At 39.6% G+C, this 25,098-nt stretch overlaps 1 protein-coding gene across 8 annotated transcripts in view; it reads right to left on the bottom strand.

The window, feature by feature from the left end:
• Window positions 1-25,098, bottom strand: part of EBF1 (EBF transcription factor 1) — a 274,047-nt gene that overhangs the window by 42,437 nt on the left and 206,512 nt on the right. For all 8 annotated transcript variants that reach the window (XM_064671914.1, XM_064671916.1, XM_064671912.1 and 5 more), the window contains exon 10: window positions 20,588-20,714. In XM_064671914.1, coding sequence (XP_064527984.1) covers window positions 20,588-20,714 — 127 coding nt within the window. The remainder of the gene's footprint in view (window positions 1-20,587; window positions 20,715-25,098) is intronic.

Genomic DNA, 25,098 nt, shown 5'->3' with positions numbered 1-25,098 from the left:
TCACTCCCTTTGCATCTTGCCTCTCTTCCACCCTCACAATTTACCATCTAGAAAATACTTGGTAAACCAGTGAAGATGAGTATGGAAATTAAAATATCTGAAGTGCAACTGTTTGCCTATAAAGCTGACGCTTCAAAAATAAGCCGCAAAAGGCAAGGAAAAGACAATCCAGACTGAAACTCACAGTCCTGTCATGACACACTTGCAATGTTTCATTCACAGTGGGAGTGAACTGACCTTTGGTTCTTCACTGCTGAGTCCGGGATATGCAGCAAAACATCTCAGCTGCTTGGTGGCACCCCAAAGCAGTAACCACACCCCTGTGCTCATCAGCACTTGTTCATCAACTAACTGACACTGTTCTGAGGCAGCTGAAACTTTCCTGCACTCCAGTAGGGCTCACCAAAATTAACCATTTTACTTTTAATAGGATTTTAAAAAATATTGTGGTTTGGATTAATTTTTCCTGAATTGAAAATATTACAGTTTCCCTAATTCAACAGAGAGGTAGATTAAACAGATTAAAGACTGCAACCAGAAAATTATTAGAGAATAGAGTGAAAAATATAAAGTTACCCTAACCCTAACCCTGATACCATCACACAGGTTTATAATCATGAATTTGCATCTGTTTATATACAATTTTTTTAGGTATCATTGGCAGCCTATAGGAAAATTCAGATCCCAGCTCTGAAGTTATCAATAAAATACCTTCCAAGTAGCATAGTATTACCATTTTCTCATGTATAAAACAAATACCTGTCTTCCATCCAATTCAAAACAAAAGCAAATCCCAGTGTAATAGATTACATTATTCTGCATAATTTTTTTTCCAGTAGATTTCATAAGAATTGTTGTCATAAAAAATTGCCACCAAAATATATGTGTATGGTACTAATATGCCTCAAAGTTCAATACCGACACAAACAGTATCATCAGGTGATAAAAACAAAGATGCTGCAAGTGTGACATGAAAAAAAGAGTATTCAAATGTTAAAATCTAATTTAGCAATTTGCAAATTGCCACTCTAAAAGGAGGAATTTAGCATTAATCTTGCTGGAAGTGGCATATTTATCAGTAACTGATTTGTAGCTTTCCAGGCAGTAAGCAATGGATATAAATACACTTCTGGGTCCATCAGCACTATGCAAGAATGCGCTTAAACAGACAAACTCACTAAGGCCCTGAGTGAGCAAAGTATTAAGCACCTGCCTGCCAGAGTTAATTAGTCTGCAGAGCAAAGCACTCGATGCTTCTGCTCCTGCTCCAATCCAGCTCCATCACAACTGCCCTGGGGCATCCCTGCTTCCTGCTCTCCTAGGTGGTGTGTCAAAAACTTCAGTGAAGCTCTTCCTTCCTCCATGATCCCACTCCATGCCAAGCCCATGGTCTTGCTATCCAACCACTTGTGGTAAGGAAACCTCCGCTCACCAAGGAGGACACAGGGACGGGGTGGGGAGGAGCAGCCTCCCGCTCCATCCCTTGGTGCTGCACACTTAGAGAGGAGCTACTCGTCTTGCATTTGGCTCCTCTGCAAAGCAGCCACAAAGGCTTTTGGACACTGGCTCTGTGCAAGGGAGAATTTGCAAAAATGTCCAATGTCTTGGGCTTCTGAGAAAATCACTTTGGTTTTGCACTGAAAAGCCTGTGCTGGTGCCTGGCAGCCTGTGTGTGTCACTGGGCAGAGTCAGGGAGGCACGGCCCACACCTTAGATGGACTCTAAAGTAAGAAGATTCCCACTAGTGGAGTTCACTCACTGTATTGTCATTGATTTTTACATTCTCTTCCCTGTCTGAGTGGATGATCCACATTCAGTGGCAAAGGCAGTTATTAAAAATAAATCTAAGTTGTAGCTGATTGAGTACAAAAATGGACAAGGCATTGTGCATCCTGCTGGAACAGATGGATCCTCACTCATCAAAGCCAAAGCTGGGAGAGACACAGCAATGATATTTAAGTCTAGGACATGCAAGCTGGTAGATGCTTTCCCCAAGTAGCAAAGGAAAATCTAATGTCACTTTTTTCTTCCAAACTTTGCTTGTTTCACAAAACAAAAGTGAATGAGCAAAAGAGGCAAAAAAATCCCATGAGATTCCCCTGCTCTACCTGTCAGTCTCCTTTGTTCCCTTTCATTCTGTAATTCTGCCCCCCCCAAACAGCATAACAGACAAAGTCCCCTTCAAAAACTACTATTTCAGTAGTTTATAACAAGTATAAAGTAAAACATGTACTGAAACACTCATAAAAGGAAACTAAATACATCATCTCCTGGGCACCCAGAACAAAACTAGAAAGAAATACTTTTTTTTAACATTCAAATATTCTCATATTAAATAATTGGAAAGGGAGAGGTCCAACTCTGCTTTACAGCTTGTTATGCTGTGAAATACCATATTATTCTATAGGCAGCATTCATCTTCCTTCAGCTAAACTGACCCACTGAACTCTGGTGTGTCAGATGGCAGAATTTAGTTTCAAATACTCTTAAAAAAGCAGTCAGGGTTGATTTTTATTACATTTAACTACTAAGCATGCAAATCATTATTTATTATTGGTTAGGCTTTCAAATCCCACTGGATGAAAGAACACATTACATGATTTGTTCAGAATTTTTTTTTTTTAGCATTAAAAGCTCTGTATTTCAATCAGATTATGGCTGTGGGGACCTTAAGTTTCAAGGTATTTCCCCTGCAAAAAAGATGTATTTCCAATAGCAAGAGTGAAGTGACCCTCTTTGTTGGGTACCTATGCAGTGATTTTTTGCCCTAGTAGAAGAACTCTTTCCACATTATTTGACACCATACATTCCTTGTAATTTATAGTTGTCCTGAATTATTTCTCAGTTTTAGAGCTGGGGAACAAATAACCACAAAGCCATAAAATTTAGGTACCTATGGCTATTTAAAAATCCCAGCAGGCACCTAAATGAACTTTCAGAACTGTAAATGCAATTAAAATTCTGACTGTAAGTAACAGAGTCAAAATTACAAAAGAAGCCTGAGATTAAAAACAGGGTTTTCTGCCATTGGATGATGAGCTGCTGCTCACCAGTGCTGTGGACCTGCAGTTTGCACTGTCTGGTAGTGTCAGGCAACACCGAGATCCTGCTATTGTTCAAGTTTTAGTGGAATAAATCCGTGAATAATCACAAGGTTCCAAATTCAAAATTCATTATTTTGTGCTGTGCTGGGCAAGGGTAAAGAGTTGCCTGTTGGGCACAATTTCTCAGTAGCAAACTGCATAGGAAAGGAGCTGTGAGTCAATGATAACCTCCCCTTCCAAAGCACATAAAGTTTTCTAACTTCAAAAGGCATTGATGAGTAAAAATTAGTATCTGCCCAACACTGCACTATTGCCTTCAAGTAGAATTTATGCTATTTGAAGTTTTTTAAATGTATTCGTATTCTTAATTTATTCCCAATCATGATGAAATCGTTTGGAAACATGGAAGATCGCCCCCCAAAACCAACATTTAGCGACTGTCATTGACTTCCCATTTAAACAACAGGATATACAGAGGAAAGAGCAGCATTTTCCAACCTGCGGTCACCAAAGCCCAGGACTCCAGAAATCCTGCAAATGTGTCTTGGTGGCCCATGTAAGGGAACTTAAAGAGATGCAAGTCAGTTGCCAGCAGGCTCAAAGTCACTGCACGATTCATTGTTCAAAGGTCTGCATTTGTCCTGGAAAATATTTTGGTGTCCACAACCCTGAAAACTGTTGAACAGAGACTGCAATAGAAGGTTTGTTGGCACAAGCTCTCCTCCCTCTGGAAGATTTGCTACATACATTGAGGCACCCACTTGGAAGATTGTGGATATTTTCTGCTGAATGGGGCCCTTGGAGAGGAAATATTTGATTTACTGCAGAGTTCTCATTTCCCTGAATTGCAAATAAAGTGTAATTTGATTAAATGTAAATGAATCCTACAATACTTTTGGTGGCTTGTCTGAAACAATTGATTGTAATGGGCATCCATCATTTGGCTTGATTTTAATTCAGAGACAAAAAAGGCAAAATGAGAAAACTAAAGCAAGTGCCACTAACATTCTAGAGCTGGAGCAGTCGAGATTCTTGGCGTTGGACTGTCATTCCCATTGTTCTCAGAGAGCAAGCAATGCAGTAGAGGGGAAACACAGCAGCAAAAGAAAAAGAAGAACGTGAAACAAATACATAGAAATAGTTCTAGAGGAAAATTAAGCTTTTTCACAATGCATTCTGTTAAATCAGCTTAAGGAGCACAATTTGTTAAATTTATTTTAACATCAATATTCTAAAATGAATGAGTAAGGAAGATGAATATTGTTCTGTGTTTTTCAGTCAGAAGAAAAGCTTTGTTTTTATAGATCACCCAAGTCCTTTTTCACCATGATAATTTCCAAGTGCATAATACTAGTTTCAGCAGTTCTTGTGGTCTGAAATAATAAGAGAAGTGAGATTTCTGATAAACACAAGCTTGATAAACTTTTGGTGTCACTTTCTTCAAATGTGGAACTACTCCAACCACAAAGATAATAATAGATGACCAGATTGTAACTGCTTTATTGCTTCTTTTTCCTCATAAATTTTAATTTTGGAAAGTTAAGTGAAAAATGTGGTTTCAATTTCCTACAAATTGCACACAATTTGGTTTTAACAAGAAAATAGAAAGAGATGGTACGTTCTTTGGAGTGAATTAGGGAGAAGAGTTTGTTTCTTTGTCTTTCAGCATCATCAGAATAACAAAGTACAAAATGAAAAAAAGATGACTGTAGAAAAAAAAAGCAACTGTACAGTGTACTAAGAAAAGTACCAATAATTCATTATCTAAAGAAGCTCTGAGCAATTTAACAAGATAATACCATTTCTCTAGCCTTTTTCCCCTCTGTTTTACCAGACTAGAGCTTAAAAGAACTCAAGCTGCATACACGTGTTACAGGAAATCTTCTAATAAGAAAACACTGTGTACATAACATCTTGCTCTCTCAGCAATTGTCAAAGTGCCTGTTCAGACCATATTAAAAAGGCTTGGATAACTACTTACATGGAACTAACAAAACAAGAGTGGAAATGAAAGCCAAAAGAAGACAGATAATATTTCTTTTGTCCAAGAGGTGTGTGGGACTCAAATCAGTGTGTGGTACCCATACCTACAATTACAATACACATGTTAGGACCTTAAATCATGTGAAGGGTGACCCAGCTTTCCTTCGGCAGCAATGGTCCAAGAGAGGCTTTCGAGGAGATGGAAGATGCCCTGGAGGAGGTAAGAGCAGCATCAAGCAAATGGGAAGAGGGGATCCTGCCAGTGCTGCCAGCAGAGAAGTGAGTGGGTTTAACTCGGGATGTACAGGGAGATGACCCAAGTCCAACCAAACCTACTGGTCAGCACAGCTATGAAATGGAACCGTGGAGATCAAAATACGGGATGGAAAATCTGCTAAATGTTTGTAGTCAAGCAGTCTAGACTTACTGTAAGGACTGTAGGTGTTGTGAAGCTTAGAATATTCCCATGAAAATGTGCAATGGTTGACAATTAGATTTCTAATTTAATATAGCATTAAAATAACGTAAAGAGGTTCCTTGAATTCCACCAAGTTGTTTGGCTACTTCTAAGTAAGGATGTTCTTAAAAATTAAAGGATACCAATTGCTTTACACAATTTTTAGTGAAAAATATAGTGAAAATTGGGTAGTAAGGTCTGTAAAAATTGGGCCTTTACCAATTTTCTTTAAAATGTTTTAAAATGTGCAGAGCTTTTGGAAAAAAAAGTATTAAATAATGTAATAAATTTTAGTGCAAAAGAAATTTTCATTATGAAACTGTATGCTAAAAATCAATTTCCCTGGAAAGAAAAAAGTGCTGGCACTGTAAGAAGTACTTTGGGGGGGGAAACAACTTCCATAAAAATTCAAATTACCAAATTTGTAAAATCTAAAGGGACAAAAGCTATTAGGAAATCACTGCACAAATTTGAGAAAAATCTGTGATGAATTTCATGCAGCTTTAGACTTTATTACACAAATCCCTAGGAAATTTTTTTCCATAGGAAAACTTTCATTGGCCAATAACTGTAAGTCTCAAACTGTTTTCTAAAAAAACATGTGTGTGAACAGATGAAACTGCTTAACCACTCTGTTGACACCTCATGCCATAGTTGTTTCCTGTGTCAGCCATAACCCACATTTTTTTGTCTGTCCTATGACTGTAATCACCAAAGGCAGAAAAACCCCACAGGCATTGCCACTGCCCTAAAAAGATGCCACACCCCAAACACCTCAACGAGAAAACAATTAGTGAATGGAAAAGCATGGTCCTACTTCTTTCCAGAGGCAACAGTATGCAACTGTCCCTTCCTGACTGTAGATGCAGAGTGCAGGAGAAGAGGGTTTTCTTCACCCCACGTGTCCCAGCAGAGTCAGAACACACACCTCAGTCATTTATCATCATGCCAGCTCAGCCTGCCGGCTTGACAAGGATTTTTCCCCCGGGGTTTCTAAACAAGAAATGTTATTTAGGTTACGAAAACAATTGCACGTTTTCTGCTTCCTGAGCCAGCGTAGATCTGTGAGCATGCAAATGAAAGGTGTCTTAAACCTGCCAGGGCTGCAGCCACAGCACAACCCTCAGCCTTCCTTGCCCAGGGAAAGCAGGCCTGGATGGAGGGAGAACTTGTGCCTGGGAGAGCAGCACACAGTGAGACACAATGGCCATCACAACCTCTGCTCCTTTCGGTATCGACGGTTCAAGTCTTACTGCGGGGCCTTGCAGTTTACAGAAAGCAATTTTCTTTGGCCTCTGCGTCAGCCATAGATTATTTTCTTCCTTTCATTTTTCCTCCCTTCCCCCCATTCCTTGAGCAGAAGTGTCTGCTTCACTCTCCCTCCCTCGCTGTATGGATTAAAGGGGGGAAAAAGGACAAGCCTTGCAAGTCCAACAACGCTGAGGATCCAGTGCAAATCCTGCAGATCAATGTTAGCTGAAATTTGCAGGAGGTCTGATCTGTTCAGAACTTGCTCATCTGGTCTGGCTCATATTTCTAGATAATGATCATGGGGGATGCAGTAAGTTTACAGCACATACAGAGCAGCTTCCTCACAGAACAGGATGCATGTCTGCCTTCACAAGTCCTAAAACGTTGCCCTCTTACAGAAGTTCACTATTTTTTTTACCTCACACAATTTCTTACTTCTTAATTATTTTTTTTTTACATAGGTAAATCTTATCTGTGCTCATTATAAAAGTCTTGCTGCTAAATTATTTATGCCAAACAATCAAGTGTGGTACCTTTGCAGATGTCAGCAGATAAACAGAAATGCAATGTTGCATGATGGAGTTTAATGCTGTGGAAATGTCGGGGCGCTTATTTTAAAATTCCACTGACCTTTGCTGTCCTTTTTTTCAATGTTTGCTTATTGCCACCATAAGGAAACACTGCAATGAGATTGGGAATTTTTATACGTGGATCTTGAAAGTCAATATTTAAGGGAAGCATGTTTCCCCAATTACACCATTTCTGATTATGTGCTATCAAAAGAGACAGCACAGAGGTACCATTTATACAGAACATGGGCAATATGTGTGATACAGCAAAGAGAGCAAGAGCAAAACAAGATAAGCCAAACTACAGGGATGTTGTAAGAGGAGCACTGGAGCACAGTGTCTGCATGTTGTTACAGGAGGATACTGTGGCATTAAGATATTACAGGTTTGTGGTTATTTTGGGGGTTCCTCTCTTCCCTTGCTGGCAGTCCAGGCTCTGTGGGACCTGTGTAACAAGGCAATAGTGTCTGGGAAATAATGAGCAGGGGAATGCAGTGCTGTTCTTTCATTGCAATGTTAGGTGCGATGTTGCACACTAAAGCACTGGATCAATACTTCCAGCAGCAAGCCGTTCAATACACCTGAATTATTGCTTCATTTTTCTTCTTATTATAGATGAGTTGTGTTATTATTTTCCCCAAATCGATATTTTACAACCTTTTTTATCCGTTTCTCCATAAATTTTGTGATTACTTTAAACTGGGAATTCCGGTACACTAAATAAGATGCAGTATCTGAGAGGTACTGAATGTACCAACACGATTTTTTACTCCAGACACTGCTTAAAGGCAGATCCTAATCAATAGCTAAGTAGGAAAACTTTTACGTAAGGAAGTGGGAAGCAGCGCCAAGCTTACAAAATCCAAATTCAGGTTCCTAGAAAATACTTGCTAGAAAAGACTATTTTAGAAACACAGGGAAAGAGAGGTCTGATGGGCACTTTGCGTGGGAAATTTAATTCCAAACAAATATGCTTTTTACTTCCCCTCAGCTAAAGGGCGACCATAATTCACTGAAATTGTTTCTTACAAAGCAGATAATCCCGTGCACCTTAGAGTGATTTAATTAGCTTCCGTAGCTGTCTCCTGCTAAGTGTTTAAAGCATCTGCAAATCAAATCATGTTAACTCATCTGCTGCACCACTTTCTTTGTTCTATGCATAGGACCTTCCTAATAGCATTAATAGAAGCATGAGTTTCCCTGGAGAGGGGAGTAGCAAAGTGAGTTAATTACATAGTTATTGTAAAATTGTGTACATTATTCCACAGAACACGCTGGATAAGTTGCTACACGGAAAATAATGACAATTTTTGGTGATCCCAAAGACCAAAATGTTACAATTTGAAAGGAAAATGCAGATTCCCACTGAAGTTGGAGGAATTCTGCCATAGTCCTGCATGCAGTCTGCCTGGCCTGGCTGCTCATGGACTGCAGCGCAGGATCCTGGCTATACCCCACACTTCAGCTAAAATTTCCATCCTCACATTTACTGCAGGATTACAAGATCAAGCAGTAGGAGCTACAGTAATCTCCATTCAATGTTTTATAACACTTTAAAAATTTTAAAAGGAAAAATAAAAAATCCCTGGGATTTTCTGCTATAAATGGTACAGATTTCTGCTCATATTCATTTGGTCTAATTAGGAATGGCATCACAGACCCCTCAAGGAGAAAGTCCAGCAGTTTCTTCAAATCTAGGCATCAGTACTACGGTGGAGTAAATAATTAATAATAAACCATTCCTGCTCAGTAACTGTCCAAAGAGATATTTTTCTTCAATTATCCTGTTAGATGAAAGTATTTGTCAAATAGTTTTTCTGATTAACCTTATCCTTAGAGACAGAATGGATTGTTACATATTTTTGATTTAAATTCTCCATTTATAGGATATGTTCCAAGAGGGCATCGCCTCACCTCTGTGTTTGCTGGTTTTGAGTCATGTTTCTTAACAACAAACAGTAAGTTTTGTATCTTTATGTAGCTTTGCCTTTGTCTAGGCAAAGACATATACACCATGGAAAATTCACTTTCCATAGCACACTCTGATTTTTTCTTAAAATGGACTGTTTCAGCAAACTCACTTGTTCAGACACTCACAGGGAGCGAAACACTACAGGGAAACTGAAGGAAATTCATTGCCAAAAAACAAATGAATATTCATGGTCCACAGAAATACCCTTATTTCCCAACTCTAATCAGCATGAACATCTGTGAAAAAAAGTCTAATGGGGGAAATTGGAGAGGGGAGGGGGTCATTTCCATCCTTTCCCTTAGGCCCCAATTTAAAGAAGGTTCATTTGTCTTTTTAACAGAACTTGCAAGTGATGCAAGGATGAACAGTTGTGGTGAAGAAACAATGTGCAGACTGGCCTTGTCTTTGGGAACTTTGAACTAAATTCTTCATTCCAGAACAAAACATAACTAGTGCAGATTCTTGTTCCTATCCCTGGCATGCCAGACCTGTGCCTTGCCCAGAGATCCCCCTCTACCAACACCAGATCCTGAGCTGACGGAAATACCCAGGGAAAATACAATCTAAGGCAAACAGGCAGGGCATGGCTCACTCTCATCCTTTTCAATAAATGACATGCACAGTTCAATAAAAGATTTAAGGGAACAAAAAGTACCTCAAAATTAAAAACCTGGAGAGAAAATATTATTGTTTTTCAGTATGGCAGACAGTTGAAGACCTATTTTTAGGCACAACAATGTAGTGACTATTTCTAGTAGCTGTGCACGACATGCATGTGAACTTTAGGGAAAATTCTTTTTGGAGTGGTGAAACTAGTCAGAGATCTACATTTGGGAAAAATATTTCCCTTGCAGAGGTGACCTTTCAGCATGAATTCGTAGTTACTTCTGGCAGCAAAATCTTGCCTTTCAATTTTACAAATATAAGCTTGCTACTAGAACTATGCCTGAGCATACAAATTGTATTTTTACTTGAAGAGTTGTAGTCTTCTACGGAAAGTATCCCACTGAAAGCTGGGAATTGGATATAAGTTAGGGGGGGAAAAGCAAAACAAAAGAAAAAGGGGGCCATAAGTACATGTATTGCAGAAACTATCAGGGATTGCAGTATTTGGGGTAATGGTTACTTTCCTACACAGCACCTGGCAGGCGAGGCACTGAGGGTGTAATGCTTCTCGTCCTGCTTGTTCAAACATTTGTTTAGAGCCCATCTGCAGACAGAGACAGAGAGAAGTTTCCTGATCATGATTCACTCACATCTAAGATGATATCTATGACAGTCAAGCAGGCATCATGCTCCAAAGGGTTCATTAGGATTTTATCCTTTAAGCAGACAAGGTACAGCAAGTTCCACAATTATTCATAGGTATTCCAGGTTTTGCTCTGTAAATTTCACGAATTTAAAACAAAGAGTTTGGCACCAATTTCTGTTTTAACGAATATGTATTTTTGCTAGATGACTCTTACAACATCTTGATTTCCATGTGTATTTTCTGTCCCATGGGGTCATAAAAAAAAAAAAATTCTTAGTTTATTGTGTGAGGGTTCTCTTTGTGTTTTTTGGGTTGGGTTCTTTTAGGTTTGGGGAGGGGAGTGGAATTTTTTTTTAATTAACACTCTGTCAGCTGGGCATGGGGTTTCCTTTTTTTAACCACCAATGCTGACACCTGTTGCTATCCAACAGCAGTTCAAGTCCACAACTCCTCAAGCAAAGAGGTTAACCACAATTTATAGCAATCAGAAAAAGAAGAAAAATTACGCTTAGGAGGGGAGAGGATAGATATTAAAGAAGACACTGAGAGATGAAATAACAACAGGTATGGCCATCCGAATACCTTAGGGCAAACTATGCAAGACTGTAGGTCTTCAAGGACCAAATCAAGGATATTTTCTATGATACTGAAGGGATGGCTCACACTTGTCTCCCCAAGGTGGAAACTGCCATGAACTATCCAGTCACTGGCAGTCTAAGTTTGGTGCTGTATGAAAGAAGTTAATGCAGACTAGCTGACATGCTGCAAAACCTGAGTCTAATTTACATCATGCTAACATGTTTGTGTCGTAATATATTAAATAACTTCTGTCCTACCTTGTGGAATAAAATAAAATCTGCATATGCTTGGCTTGTCAGACTTAATGTAATATCTGTATTTAACTGCAGAGCTCACAACAGACAAGTGGCAAGATCCAGTGGCAAAACACCTTTCAGTGAAGGTTATACAGTTATATACAGACCTTAAACAATTGGTCTTGAGATTTTTTGAAAATTGAAAAAAAATACAGTAATATTAGCACCACAGTGTTCTCCCTTAGCAACAACTGGGCGATGACAGTGACCTTCCAGAAGGTCCTAGGGAAGTTTGTTGGGGATGTTGAAACTTTTGTGCAGATTGAATCTTCAAGGAAATTCTAACTTCTATAAGACATTAGTCTGCCATTATCAGAAAATAAATGTGGACCATTGCCACATGTCTCACATCATTTAAAAGTCTGTGGTTACAATTCCTTTCCCTTCTGAGTTGCTCATCTTTCTTGGCTTCTGTGGCCCCAACAATATATTGTACTGGGGGAGTCTCCCCAGCCTCCCAGGGCACGTCTGCACTCCAGACTGCAGTGTTGCATACAAAAATACTCAAACTGACTTTAAATACATTAATGATGGTCACTGCAACGATGGAGAAGAGGCAACTCTGCAAAGTTTTGGCCAGTGTGAGGATTGAGCCTAGTCATACTGGTACTTAACTGTTTCCAGCATCTCTATCCAGACACCACGGCAGACCACATCATTTATGCACTTGATATCTTCATAACTAAGCAGTAGAGTCTGTGTGAGTTCTTGCAAGATAGCAGAAAAGTACAAAGAACTTCACACTGCATGCAATAAATTGCTCTTGCATCCACTGAGATGAAAGGCTACAAGTACAAGATTTTCCTTTTATCTATATATTAACAAAAAAGCCTGAATCTGTAGACATGGGCTATACTGAGGCACATCTACTCTGTAGTCACTGCTCTCAGCAAGCTGTAACCAGGCTAGATAAGCATTACTGGCTGTGTAGGGATGCTGGTACAAGCACGAAGCAGGAGAGGCTGCCCAAGTCCTGCCTCCAGGGAACGATGCTGCACATCACAGCGCTGGTCTGAGCCAGCCAGCCTGCCTGCACTTCTGGAACAAAATGCCTAAGCAAAATGAGCCCTCACTAACAAGCACCTCAAAGGATTAAGCACATCTTAAGGAGGCTATTTGGCAGGTAGTGCTGTGCAAGAGCGTGCCTCAGGCAGCTGCACACTAAACTCACCTCCTGGCTTCCTCACCAGAGCCCGCGCACGGGCACCTCTGACAGCCTGGCCACAGCTTGGCCATGTTTCAACAACACACAGTAAATCCTGCTCCTGCTTCCAGCAGAAATCAAAACCTGCTGCACCCCATGAGAAGCGCAGGAAGGATGAGTTAGGTACACACATATCCACGAGGCAGCCAGAATTCCCAGCTAACAGTCTATAAAATATGCAACAAGTAGTCAAGGACTTGTCTGGGTCAGCAAAAAGATAGTGCCTTGTCCTCAGAGCACAGGACCAAAATGCATTAAGGTGATCAGTACAGCCACTGCTGCTACTCTAGACTGTCCATTTCTGTGGCATTTGGCTAACCTGAATACCCACACATTAAGAAATAAGGCAGTGAAGCCCCTGGTAGAAACAAAGTACAATTCAGGCTTTTTAGAAATTTATCTCAGCTCTCTGTTTTATTGGCCTTTTTTTTTTTTTAAAAAAAAAAAAAAGGAATAATATCATATCAACTGACATGAGCTAAAAGGAGAATTAAAAAAAATATTGATAATTTCAGTCTGGAATAACAGTTTTGAAACAAAGGTATGAAAATTTAAAGGTTTTGGGGTGGGGATAAAGAAAAGAATTTATAAGGCTTATTTTGTGAATTCAGAGGTTAATTTATCATGGAGTAAGTCTGGAACTTGAAAAGAAAAAATGGTTTATTATCTATGAAGGTCAGATAACTATGTTATATCATATTCAATGGGTTAAGGTTCCAAGGGTCTACAGGGTTGCATGACAATTGCAGGAATCCTTATAAAGTCTAGTTTATACCTTTATCATTAATAGCTTTCTAATCCTTCACCACAAATTTATAGTTTAGAAATGGCAACACATCTTAAAGATTAAAGGTATGTGACAAACAGTTCATGTCCTTTAATAATCAAATCACATAGCTTAGATTGGGGGCTTATCAGGCTTTTTCCTATTCCATGGTTTCATAGGTAGAGAATACTTTATATCCCTATTACATGAATGATGAATGGGACCATTGGTTATGGGCTGTTATTTGCTTGGCTGTAGTCAATATGTTTTCTTTGGACAGGGACTTCAGTGATTTATTTCTCTTTTGGCCTTATCACTTATTAACTCAGGGCAGACAGAAACAGCCAAGGTTGTGAATAAGGACTAGTGCCCATTTAGACTTCTAATATCAGAGAAAATATTCTTTTTAATGATCCAGCTACCCTTTGCTGTGTAGACTCTGATTGCACTTCCCTCTAACTAGGAAATAAAGGTCATATTTCTTGGAAAGTGTATACATAAAATATGCAAAATAATATGTTTCCTTCACAGCCAGCTCTATTCTGACGGTTGCTGTAATTGCTTTCATTTTGAAGCTGTCCTACAGGTACACTGCACACTTTTAGTGATTGTTTTTTTGCAGTGTGTTATGGTGCTGCCAGTGTTTGAGAAATACCAAAGATAGGAGGGTTCTGTGTTCCTATGAGCATACAATAGGGATTTTCCAGTTTACCTCCATCATCTTCTCACTGTCTGGTAACACCATTTTTCCTGAAATCAATTAGGATTCCTCCCAGCTTCCTTTCCTGAATTTCTGCAAACCAAACCAACCACCATAATATTGCTAATATTCCACCCTGTGACTGTCCATACTTCACTCCACTGGGCATGTCCTAACACACTTCAAACAAACACTTTTGGAACAACATTAAACCCCCAAACGCACCACCAAATAACAAAGACTGAAACTATTTTCTCTAGAAAGTCTTGTTCCAAAACACTTGCAACCATTTTTTCCCCTTAAAAAAAATGGTGGTTAGACTGGTGTTTAGACTGACTCAGCAGAGCAACTGAGTTAATGGACTGGAACACAGAAAGGGCCAGGTTCAAGCTTAAACTCAAATAGAGATTTCCTTAGGGTAACTTCTCTTTTCAAGGTCTGGTAGCACCCAGATCACATCTCTGATGTAGGGGGCTTGGAGGGAGAGACTGCACCAATCCCTTCCTTGTTTTCCCATCTGTATTTTACCTGCAAGTGTCCTGGACCCAGGAGTGCTGCACCCAGCTCTCCAGTGACTTGGCATTATTAAATTTACCAGTAAAAGTTTCCATTTACAAACGATTTAATTTCATTCTTCCTTACTTGATTGTGCTGCACTAAGGATTTACCATCTCTCCTCTATAGAGTCTCTCTGAGCTGAGGAACAGATTTTATATGGAGCATGCAAAGTACAGGATAACCTGCAGCACAAGACTCTTCTGCTTTTAAGAACAGACATCAGCTCTTATTTTAAACTTTATACATTTCTTTATATTGAAGGATTTTGTTCTGTTCTTCTGTAGCACTCTGTGACTATTTAACTTCAAGACATCCAATGCTTTTTATTCTGCCACTCTTATTGGTATTTACTAGTGAAAGGCAGAAAAAAGTGCTGTTAAAAACAAATGGCATTCATTTGCTAGCTACCAGATCTCATAGCTGGTCAGTCTTCTGGAGGAGTGATGTGCTCTCTATTTCATTTCAGATTAATGATTGTATCTTTGAGGGTGAAGAATTTTATAAACATGTCAGGATAAAACCTGAGACAGCATCAGAGATGCTGGATTTTTTCCTTTATTTTTATTGTTCTGTTGATGGTGCCCTTCTCTCCTCATTTATACTGATCAGTTATTTAAGTGCTCATGATTTAATAATAAACACACATGAATGAGGCATTGTAAAACTAATGAGGTTGTGTGTTACTGATTTTGAGAAAAACTGCCACTAGGTTTTAACATTTCTCAGGAACTAAGAGACACACGGCTATGACCAAGGTTAGCTGGTGCAAGGGTCAAACTCCAGTCTACAGGGATCAAGAAAGGCTCCAGTGGGGCTACAGGAACCTCCTGACAGCCAGATCTGTCTCTTTTCACCACTTCTTTTTTCTTCCCCTTTTTTTTTTTTAATTTTCTTTTTTTTAAGTCCAAAAACTCCAGAACTCTCCGTTCTGAAAACTGATTGTTTCATTGATCATGCATCTTTTGAACTTGGCATAGTTATTGGTGCTTTCTTGAAAGAAGAAAATTTTACCAGCAAAGGAAATCATTGAAGTTTACCAGGCTGGAAACTTTAGGGACTCAAGATCAGTTTTTAAGTGGTTCTAGTTCTTACTAGATCTCTGTATGTGACTTCAACCTCTGCTTCTAAGGCCATGGACTGAAGTTTTAAATGGTGACAAGTAGGTTTTGGTCTCTCACTCTTGAAGGTATTTGACTTAAAAAAAATGAAAAGAGAATGATTCTCAGAAGACAACTACTGCTTTTGTAATGCTTCTGTAAATTAAACCATTTAAAATTAAAAACCTAAAAATGAAGCCACCTAAAACTGAGACTTGTGGAAATGTTAACCAAATCATCTGTAATCTGTAAGGCTCTTCCTGTTTGTACACAGACTCAGAAGTTTTCAGAAGTAAATAGAGGGTGAAATGAGGATGGAGCAGGATTTTTCCACATGAGGCTATTTCTTCTTTGTAGGGACTAGGGGAGTGTAAAGTTCCCTGAGAAGCCCTATGACATTTCAGAGAAAGAGGCAGTTTCCCAGAAATTCTGTGAATATCCTGACCTTGACAGCACTAGGATTTCTACATCCCTCCACACACAATGGCCAACAGGGTAACGCAAGCGCTGGTCGGCCCCGGCAGTGTCCACTCTGACCTACTCGGCCCTCACCACAGTTATCCTGGAGGATCAGCACTTGGCATCTGGGTTATTCCCACTGCACAGCAAGTCCTGTGTGTCCACACTGACCCTCCATGCACCCATTCTTGTTAGCAGCACTTCTAGAGATGCAGCACATCCCACAGCTTGTACCAAACCCCAAATGAACCACAGGGAACTTGCCCATTTCTGTAGGTGCCCTGTCAGCACACAAAGGGTTTAGCCCACAGCCTCCCTGCAAGGCAAATTAAAATGGCCCCTAAATTCCAACTGTATCCAACTATGTAACCTATTTTCAAAAAGAAGAAGCACTATTTGGGGTACTACTCAGCCAACAATTGTAATTAACCCCATGCTGCACACATAACTCTGGTGACAAAGCTCTGTACTTCTGTCCCCTGTGTAGTCCTTTGCTCTGGTTTGGGAACAAAAAGCACAAAATCTTAAACTGAGCAGGTGGTAGAAGACACAGCATAATGCATTTTTATGGACCTTCCATATGTCCTTTCCAATATGCAGTGAAATAAATTCTACCTTCACTTACATTCATGCAGTCCCACTCAAAGTCTCACACTTTAGTACCACAGCAAAATTAGCCTGTGAAAATCATGCTGTCCAGGATGCATCTATTTTTTTAAAATTAGAGCAAAACAAAACAAAATCTCAAAGGCCTGTCTAGGTATCACAAATTTGTGCTAATTCAACCATACATGCCCTGAGTCACCTTGCCAACCTACCTACAGATTTGTATCCCTAATAGCTTTTTTCTTTATCCCAGTTTCTCCAGTCCTAGTGACACATACCTTCATGTCCCAAGTTGTGACATGAAGCTTAATTCACTCAGTGCTCTCCAATGCCAGAAGAGACTTAGAGATTAAGGGAACCACAGGGAAACACTGACCAGCATTTTTGGGTATTCCTTTGTGCAAAATGGACTTTTAATATTATTCCAAAATTAACACACATGAAAGATTTGTTCAGACTTCTGTATTTCTAATAACGTTCTCTCAGGAATGTCAGAGCTTAAAATCTAAGAAGTAATTGCTCTCTAAGTGCATGCTAGTGGCTTGCTCCACAGATGGAAAATAAAAAACTTATGTGTTCTTGTAAGCACAGGGTTGACACTGGTTTATTTCTTTCAAAAATACTCACAAAAGCCAGGATTTCTCTGTATATATGTGACCTTGATTCCTAGATGGCACATGGACTACTTAGAGATCATGTTACTAACTTATTTGCAGTTAAAGGGGAAAGAAAGGCTAAAATTAATGGGTCACTGGGTATTTTCTTCTGAGAACTTAACTACTTAACAGTAAGAAAAAAACAGTTTACAGCCAGGTGGCTTGAGGGGATATTTTGTTGAACACTGATTAAAAATAATTTCTTCTAAATGAGACCTGACCACAAAATGGGACCATTAACGAGCAGGGACATTCTCACCAGAAAGGAAACTACGCTTGATCAACTCCTGCACCGCCCACAAACCCCAGGTCTTTTTCTCTCTCACATACACTTTCTTTTGCTTCCCCACACCTCCCCCCCCAGCCTTTTTCTCCTCTGCCGTTTTCTTGTTCTTAATAGCAGGGTAAATAAGCAGCAAGTGATGCTGAAATGTTTTCGGCCAAAAACAGAGGCCAAACTCCTCTGAGAAAACATTTGGCCTCTGTGGTTTTGTAATATGTTCCAGAACACTGAGTTCACTGAAGAACATTGTGAATAACTCCCATCGGCTGGAGTGATGCTGGGGAATGTTACTGTATCCCAACTTCCAATTGGTCCATTTCCTGCAGGCCTTGTTAAAAAAAAAAAAAAAAGAAGAAAAAAAAAAAGAAAAAAATAGTGCTATGTGGGAGTTAAAACAAGTTCTCATGGGAAAAATGAATGGCAAGAAATTCTAGCTTTAAAAGAAACAGCTAATCTGCTAGTTTGATTGTTCTTCAAAACTTACAATGAACCAATAATCCTAATTAAAACCACTTGGCCTAGTTCTCTAAAGCATCATAGCTTTCTCTATGCTTCGTTTGTACACACCATAGACTATTAGTTTTTTTCTAGTGCTCACTAACAAAGTGCTGACTTTGTTGGGATGGCTGAGCTAATTTCGTGAACTCAGTGTGAAACCTTAGCTAAACAAAATTGTGGTAATTTTCCTTAATTTGTAAAAGTGATTGGAGTGCAAACAAAATTTTCCTCTTGGGTCAATCCTATAATTTTCAATTAACTAAAACTAATCGGCAGGCATGTACTGAACCTGCATTTTGTTTAAAGGGCTGGAAGGCACTTCTGAAGGTCAGGATGCATTAATTGTTTTTATTTTAGTTTCATTTAGTCCTTTTTAAAAAGCCACTTTTAAGTTCAGGCTGCCTCTAAAAGGAAAATGCAAATTGTGTGAGGTAGGATTTAAGTTAAAGTAGCTTTTCTGTATCTATTGTAACTCCATAAGTAACTGCATAAGTAAGAGAATTGTCCATGAACTGCATCGCCTTTGATTTTATCATTATTTTTTAGTATTTCATAACTTTCATTTCTTGTATTAAAAATAATGTGTTTTAAACACCAACCCGAAAATGCATATATGGAAACACTTTCCCTACTGGGACACCTTATTTCCACATTCAGCCATCTGCTTCTGGGTAGATAAGCTAAACTGCTGCCCTGCTTTTTACCGGAAAAGCTAATTAACAATGATCTGAAAGCAACACCAAAATGGGTCCAAGCCATTTTTACATTTAAATCTCCCCAAAAAATCAAAAAAAATTTCTTTGCAAAGTCGAGGGGTGTGGGTTTCCCCCCTTTCTTCTCCTTCCACATGCATACCTGCCATTTCACCAGGCCCAGGTGCAGTCACCCCAGTGAGGTGACAGAAAGCAGAGCATAACTTGCTGCAAGTAAGAAAGTGAGGAGGGAAAGGCTTCATGGTCAGACAGTCCAGAGCTCTGGCCGACACTCTCATGTGTTACATGTCACACACCATCAATTTGCACCAGTTGCAATTTGACCCTTTGCTTTTTCATTTGTTCCAACACGTTCAAACTCTGAATAACTTTTTTTGATATGGTATGTATTGTCCAATATACAGATTTCCCACACTGTTGAAATCAATGCTCACAAATAAATACACACAGCCTTCACAAGTGCCTGCTTCTTGGTCAGCAAGGCAATACATGAACACTTTAAGAGCCGGTTTAAAGAAACCCAGCACATAATCCCAACTGGGAGAGAGGGTATTTGAAAAAGACAGCAGAGCTTTATAAGGCACCTTTCTTCATCTTGCTTAGTGTTAAGAAAATTCAAATGAGAGCTTTGCTGCCCAGCTGGAGCACAGAATTTTCTCCTCTGCCTTGAGTCCCTGCGTATAAATTGACAGCTGGAGCAATATATGTGCCCAGTGGAATTCAGGATGCCTCACAGTCATAAGTATTTATGATATATCTTGTTCTTAAAGTTTCAGGGAAAATCAAGGATGAGGAATTGCATTGGATTGTGTTGAACCACAGTGCAGGCAAACAATTACAGCAGTAGCCCTGTCTGCAAATGTGAACAACAAGAACATCAAAACCTGGACAAAATCATTAATTCTTGTAGCATGCACACCTTCTGAGGAATCACTGATACACATTCTTTTAAAAAAGTTAGGCTGCTACTTGATTTGTTTTCTAGGCCATTCTTACAACTACTGAGAGTGGTTTAACATTGACAGCATCTGCAATATCCTAGTGGGGGGGTTTTGTTAATAATTCTTCAGGCCAAGTCATTCAGACTTAGTGACCTCAAGTGAGGGAGACCATCCCAAAACACACTGCAAGTCACTGTGTCTGCAGCATTGGCTGGGATGAGAGCTACTTAAGCTCCCTGGAAGTCAGAGTCAAGTATGTTCTGGTAAGATGGGCAGGCAAACAGGTGCCTGCTTTGAACACTTCCAACACTTGCTGGACAACATGAGATGAAGATATTTAGCAGGATCCTTCTTGGAAGGCAGGTTTGTGATTGCACTAGTGTGTCTGGCTCTTTGTGCTTGCACTCTTCCTCTTTTTAAGTACAAAAGTATCTGTTTCCCTCGTTCCTCCCCCCTCCTGGGTAAAGAGCTGTCCCATTGCGAGGACAAAGAAGCAAACAAAAATCCCACACTGGCATGTTTTCAGACTCATCCCCACAGTCACCCACTTTTGAATCCAACCTCAAATTGGAGCCTTCAATGACATCCTCAGCCAAAATAATAAAATGATGAAAGCAGAAGTGTGATACATACCCTTGCAAGTGTGATACATTGCCTGCCCTTTTTCTCCACCTTGTATCTAGTACTACTAAAACATCCTTACCTGTGTAAATGAATCTTCCAGGCGTTCCCTTACAAAACTGCTTAGACTTGTAGGACAATGTGACTTCTACAACCCCTGGGATATGTCGGGGAGGCGTCTGTACGCGGATGGCATGTGGAGTAATCAGCTAGAGAAAACATTGAGAAGGGAGAAGAAAGAAAAAAAGCGCTGTTAGACGCTGAACACTTCTTTAATAACAGTTTCCTCTCAGATCATAGTAAACAAGCTTTGAAACATGTAATTAACCTGTCAATGTTTGAATACAATCTTGATGTAACCCACACAAAAGCCAGTGACTACAATATTTACAAGCATTCTCTTCCTCAGCCATAACAACATTATTTCTGTTCTCATACATGGCAGGCACTTGCTTCCTAGTACAAGCATTAGTCCTGGTTTAATGCAATAACTTCCTTTACAGCAGCAGGATGCCTGCATTTGCTCAGGTGGACACTGAGGTCATGACGATGTCCAGCAAACCTGATTGATAAACGACTCATGGTTACATGTGTGAACATGGCACAAACCCAGGCTGAGATTCACTGCTCAGCCCAAGCCCAGGGTTTTAAATTCTGGACTGGATTTAAGACAGTGTCTGAAAATAATAGTAGAGACATCTAGGAGTTCACCAATTCATGGCAGGTTAAGTCAAATCTCTCTGACAAGAACAGTAAGAAGAGGTACATAGAAAAGGTGACACGGCTGTGTCCAGCAACAAAGATACAACTCTGGCACATGGATAATCCTTCTCTGACTGTGACACATTAACACACCTCTAAAGAGGCAAACAACACCAAGACCATAACCCACCTTGACAGTGAGTAAAGCCATGAACACCCCATACAGTCAGTCAAATGCTATATGATCTTAATTGAATCATATGCTGGATTAAGGAATAAATTTCAATAGATTTTTTAAATAAAAAGCTAATTTTAACCTTATTTTACTAAGAACCAAATGTTTCAGCATTGTTGTAAGGTCCTACCAAAACCCAGACTTTTAATCACTTCTTTGTTTAGGGTACAGGACTAAAAAAAAGCACAGAAGGAGAGTAATATCTGCCTGAGAGCCATCTGTCCTATGGAGGGAAATGGCATACACAGTAGGAAGCTCTCCATATTTAAATTAAGAAAATTAATATTAAATCAAGCTGAACATTAAAACCAAAACTACCAGCATCAAATGCTCCAAAAGTTATTCAGATCTACAGAAGTCAGAAGCCATATGTCATATTAGAAATTATGAAAGGATTAATGTCTTATTGTTTGTGAGCTCCAAAGAACATGTTTTAAGGCTCTGCTTCAAAATTATGTGATTTAGAAACTTATTTGTTTTTAAAAGAAACTTGCGGGTTTTTTTCTAAATTACTCACTCTATCAACTGGGTTAAAAAAAAAAATAACAAAACTAAAACAGAAACAAAACCAAAACCCAAACTTCCAAGGAATGCTTTTACTTAAACTGAGTTGTCATACAGTTGGGCTGACCTAAGCCTAAAAGTCCAAGCCAATTCTCTCCATGCCCTCAACAGTCAGCAGCGGCAGAAAGCTCTGTCAAATAGCAATTGATTTCCAGTGCTTTAGACACCTCTCACTCATGTTGGGATGAGCCACTCTATGGAAGCATCTACCTTTCTCCAGTGAACCAAGATGACAAGTTTGGACTAGATGCTTAACTGTAGGCAGCCAAAAATAACTGAGATAAATCCCATCCTCAAGTGGTTCTAGTTAACTGGGTGAACTGGCAAGACGAGAAAAGTTTTTGGGCATTTTTAGGGAAAAAATATTTGTGAAAACAGCCAACGATTTTAATAGTAAAGGTTAAAATGCTCATCTTACTACATCAGCATGAGCCTTCTATCCCTCACCCCCATTCTGGCATGAGCTATATAGGCAGCTTCTGGTTGTATCTTTGAATTTCCCAGCATTTACTGGTCTGTCACCACTTTAATGTTCCTTAAACATAATTTGTGGCATTTTCCAATACTCATCTTCCCTGGTTCCCAAGAAATGTCTGACCTATTTATGGTCCATTGTTACAGAGAGCTGGGGAGAGTTAGGCAAGTTTCCTGGTTTGTTCTCCACAAACAGTTTGGTTTTCCTTTGTGCTCTGAAGTAAATAAGTTTAACTATGTTTAAAACCACAAATATACAATAATGTCGCCCACACATTCCCAAAGGGTGAACATTATGTCTGAAGTCCTATGGTTTAGGATGCTCAGGATGTATTTTATTCCTCTCTTCTCTAGAACTAAAGCCTGGGAGGTATACCAGGGGAACACATGTGCCTCTTCCTTTTGCTTTTTCTCCTTAGCATCTGTCACTGCCCACTGTCAGGGACACGGTGCTGAGCTAGGAGGACCTTTGTTCTGGATCAGCCTTCAGTTCTCATGTACACAGAGGGGAACTGGACAGCTTGGTTACATACCAGGAGTTCCCTATATTGCTGTCATATCAAGAAATTGTCTTTAAGGGACAAACAATGTCCCCGTATGCATGGAAACCTGCCCTGTGAAACCCACCTTTGGTCTCAAACTCTGATTCCACAGAGCTGCCAGAATCTGTGCTACAGACTGGGACCAGCTTTCCAAATTGCCCTGGCCCCATTTTGCAATCCCCATGACCCAACTGGTACTGCACAGCTCTGGGCACTCCAGGCCCACCCATGGCAAAAGCAAATCTGCCCTTGACTTCAATAACTCCAGGATTATGGGATGCTTTCCTGTCTACATTGTCAACCTGTGGTCTGCAACTGGGAACTCCCTCCACCTTTCCCTACCATCCTTTCACACTTCAAGACATAATCTGCCTCATATTTTCACGTAAAGCATCTGGAAGAGGCAAGCTATTACCATCCAGGGATATTAAAAGTAAAACCACTTCTGGAAGCCTCTGAGCCCCAAACAGTTGGAGACTGCTAGAGAGTTTTGGTGAAGCATCATGACATGCTCACCTCATTTTTTTTACAGACATCTGTCCTTGCCCAATGCCAAACCCAAGAAACTGAGCGAGATGAACCTGCTTGTGAGGCCCAGCATGGCCAGTTCTATGTTCTCACCTCAGCTGGGAACTCTTGGTGGATTAACAGACATCAAAACAACTATAGCAAATAACATGCCAAGAACCAAGAATTCTTAAACATTAGTTATGTACATTTATGAATACATTTTTTAAATGTAAATCTTGAGCAAGGTATTAACCTGTGATTTGGACATGAACCCATCGGCCAAAATGCCAGATCCATCTTCCTCCTCCATTCCAGCATTTAGCAAAGTGAGAAATGGGGCTGGACATAAAGCTACCTGGCAACTGCATTGTAGCTGTTTGGTGTAAATTCCTACATCTCATCTGGGACATGCAGTAGGTTGCACTAAAACCTGAGTTGGAGATCTTCAGAATGGTGGGAGGTGCATGTCCTTCAAAATCCAAAACACATTTGGGTTGAATGTGTACAACAAGCCTCTTTCTGTGGTTTGTTACTATATTCTAGACATTCTTGTGTGATACAGCATCATTTCACACTCTCCAGAGTGCCAGGTTACTTTCTTTTTTTAAAAGTGACATTTTTTAAGGAGATGTCATTAATCTGAGTCACTAGTTTATTTTTGCATGCTTGAGCTCTGGTTTGTGGTTAGGAAAATGGTGACAATCAGTCATAAATTTGACTTTGACTCTGTCTGAAGAGGACCATTAGGACAGGAATGAAGAAAAATCCCACCAACTGAAGGTAATGACAGCTTTCAGCGAGAACAGAACCTTAAGGTGCCTATATTTTAAAAAACGACCAATGACTTTGCATGCCTCAATTCTGGGCATCCAGATGCTGCTTAATAAGCCTTGGTTTGCAAAAAGAGGGTGCCTACTCATTTTTAAAAAATGAGTCAGAGCTCCAAAATAAGCACTCAAAAACAGAGACTTCCAAAATCAATAACAAACATAAAAAGCAAAATAAAAAACTATGTCACAGAATTTGATTCAGCAGCAGTAAAAAAAAACCAAAAAAAAACAACAAACCACCAAACCAAAAAGTCATCCTCTGTTTCTGTGCTGTACAAAGGTAAAAAAAAAAAATATGTTTCAGTGCTTCATCTTTTCTTAATATAAAAGAAAAAGAAGTTGTTTCCAGCTGACTCTGTACAGCTGGAGGAATGTTCTTGGCAGGAAAATGTTTGAAGAAATAGTTCATTTTAAGCAAATATTGTGGAATATTTATAAGAAACTAATTTTGTCTTCACAATCTTGTATTTGCCCTGAAACTTGACTCTTGGATTTTCAGCACCCCATAAGAGAGAGAAACAACAGAGGATTCTTATCAGCAGCTCCTATTTGGAATATTTGCAATAACGCACAGCCCCAGAACCTGGGTAAAAACCTACAAATAACAGCTCTGTCTGTCTGTGCACTGCACAAACAGACAGGCAGAGTCTGTCTGGCAAACAGACTATTTGCTGGGAGTTGTCTGTCCAGATTCAGCATGTGCACACGATATACCAACCCTGTTTGTTTGTCGGTT

Source organism: Pseudopipra pipra, chromosome 15 (assembly GCF_036250125.1).
Source record: "Pseudopipra pipra isolate bDixPip1 chromosome 15, bDixPip1.hap1, whole genome shotgun sequence".
NCBI classification, from domain to species: domain Eukaryota; kingdom Metazoa; phylum Chordata; class Aves; order Passeriformes; family Pipridae; genus Pseudopipra; species Pseudopipra pipra.
This window is presented reverse-complemented; position numbering and strand designations above follow the sequence as displayed.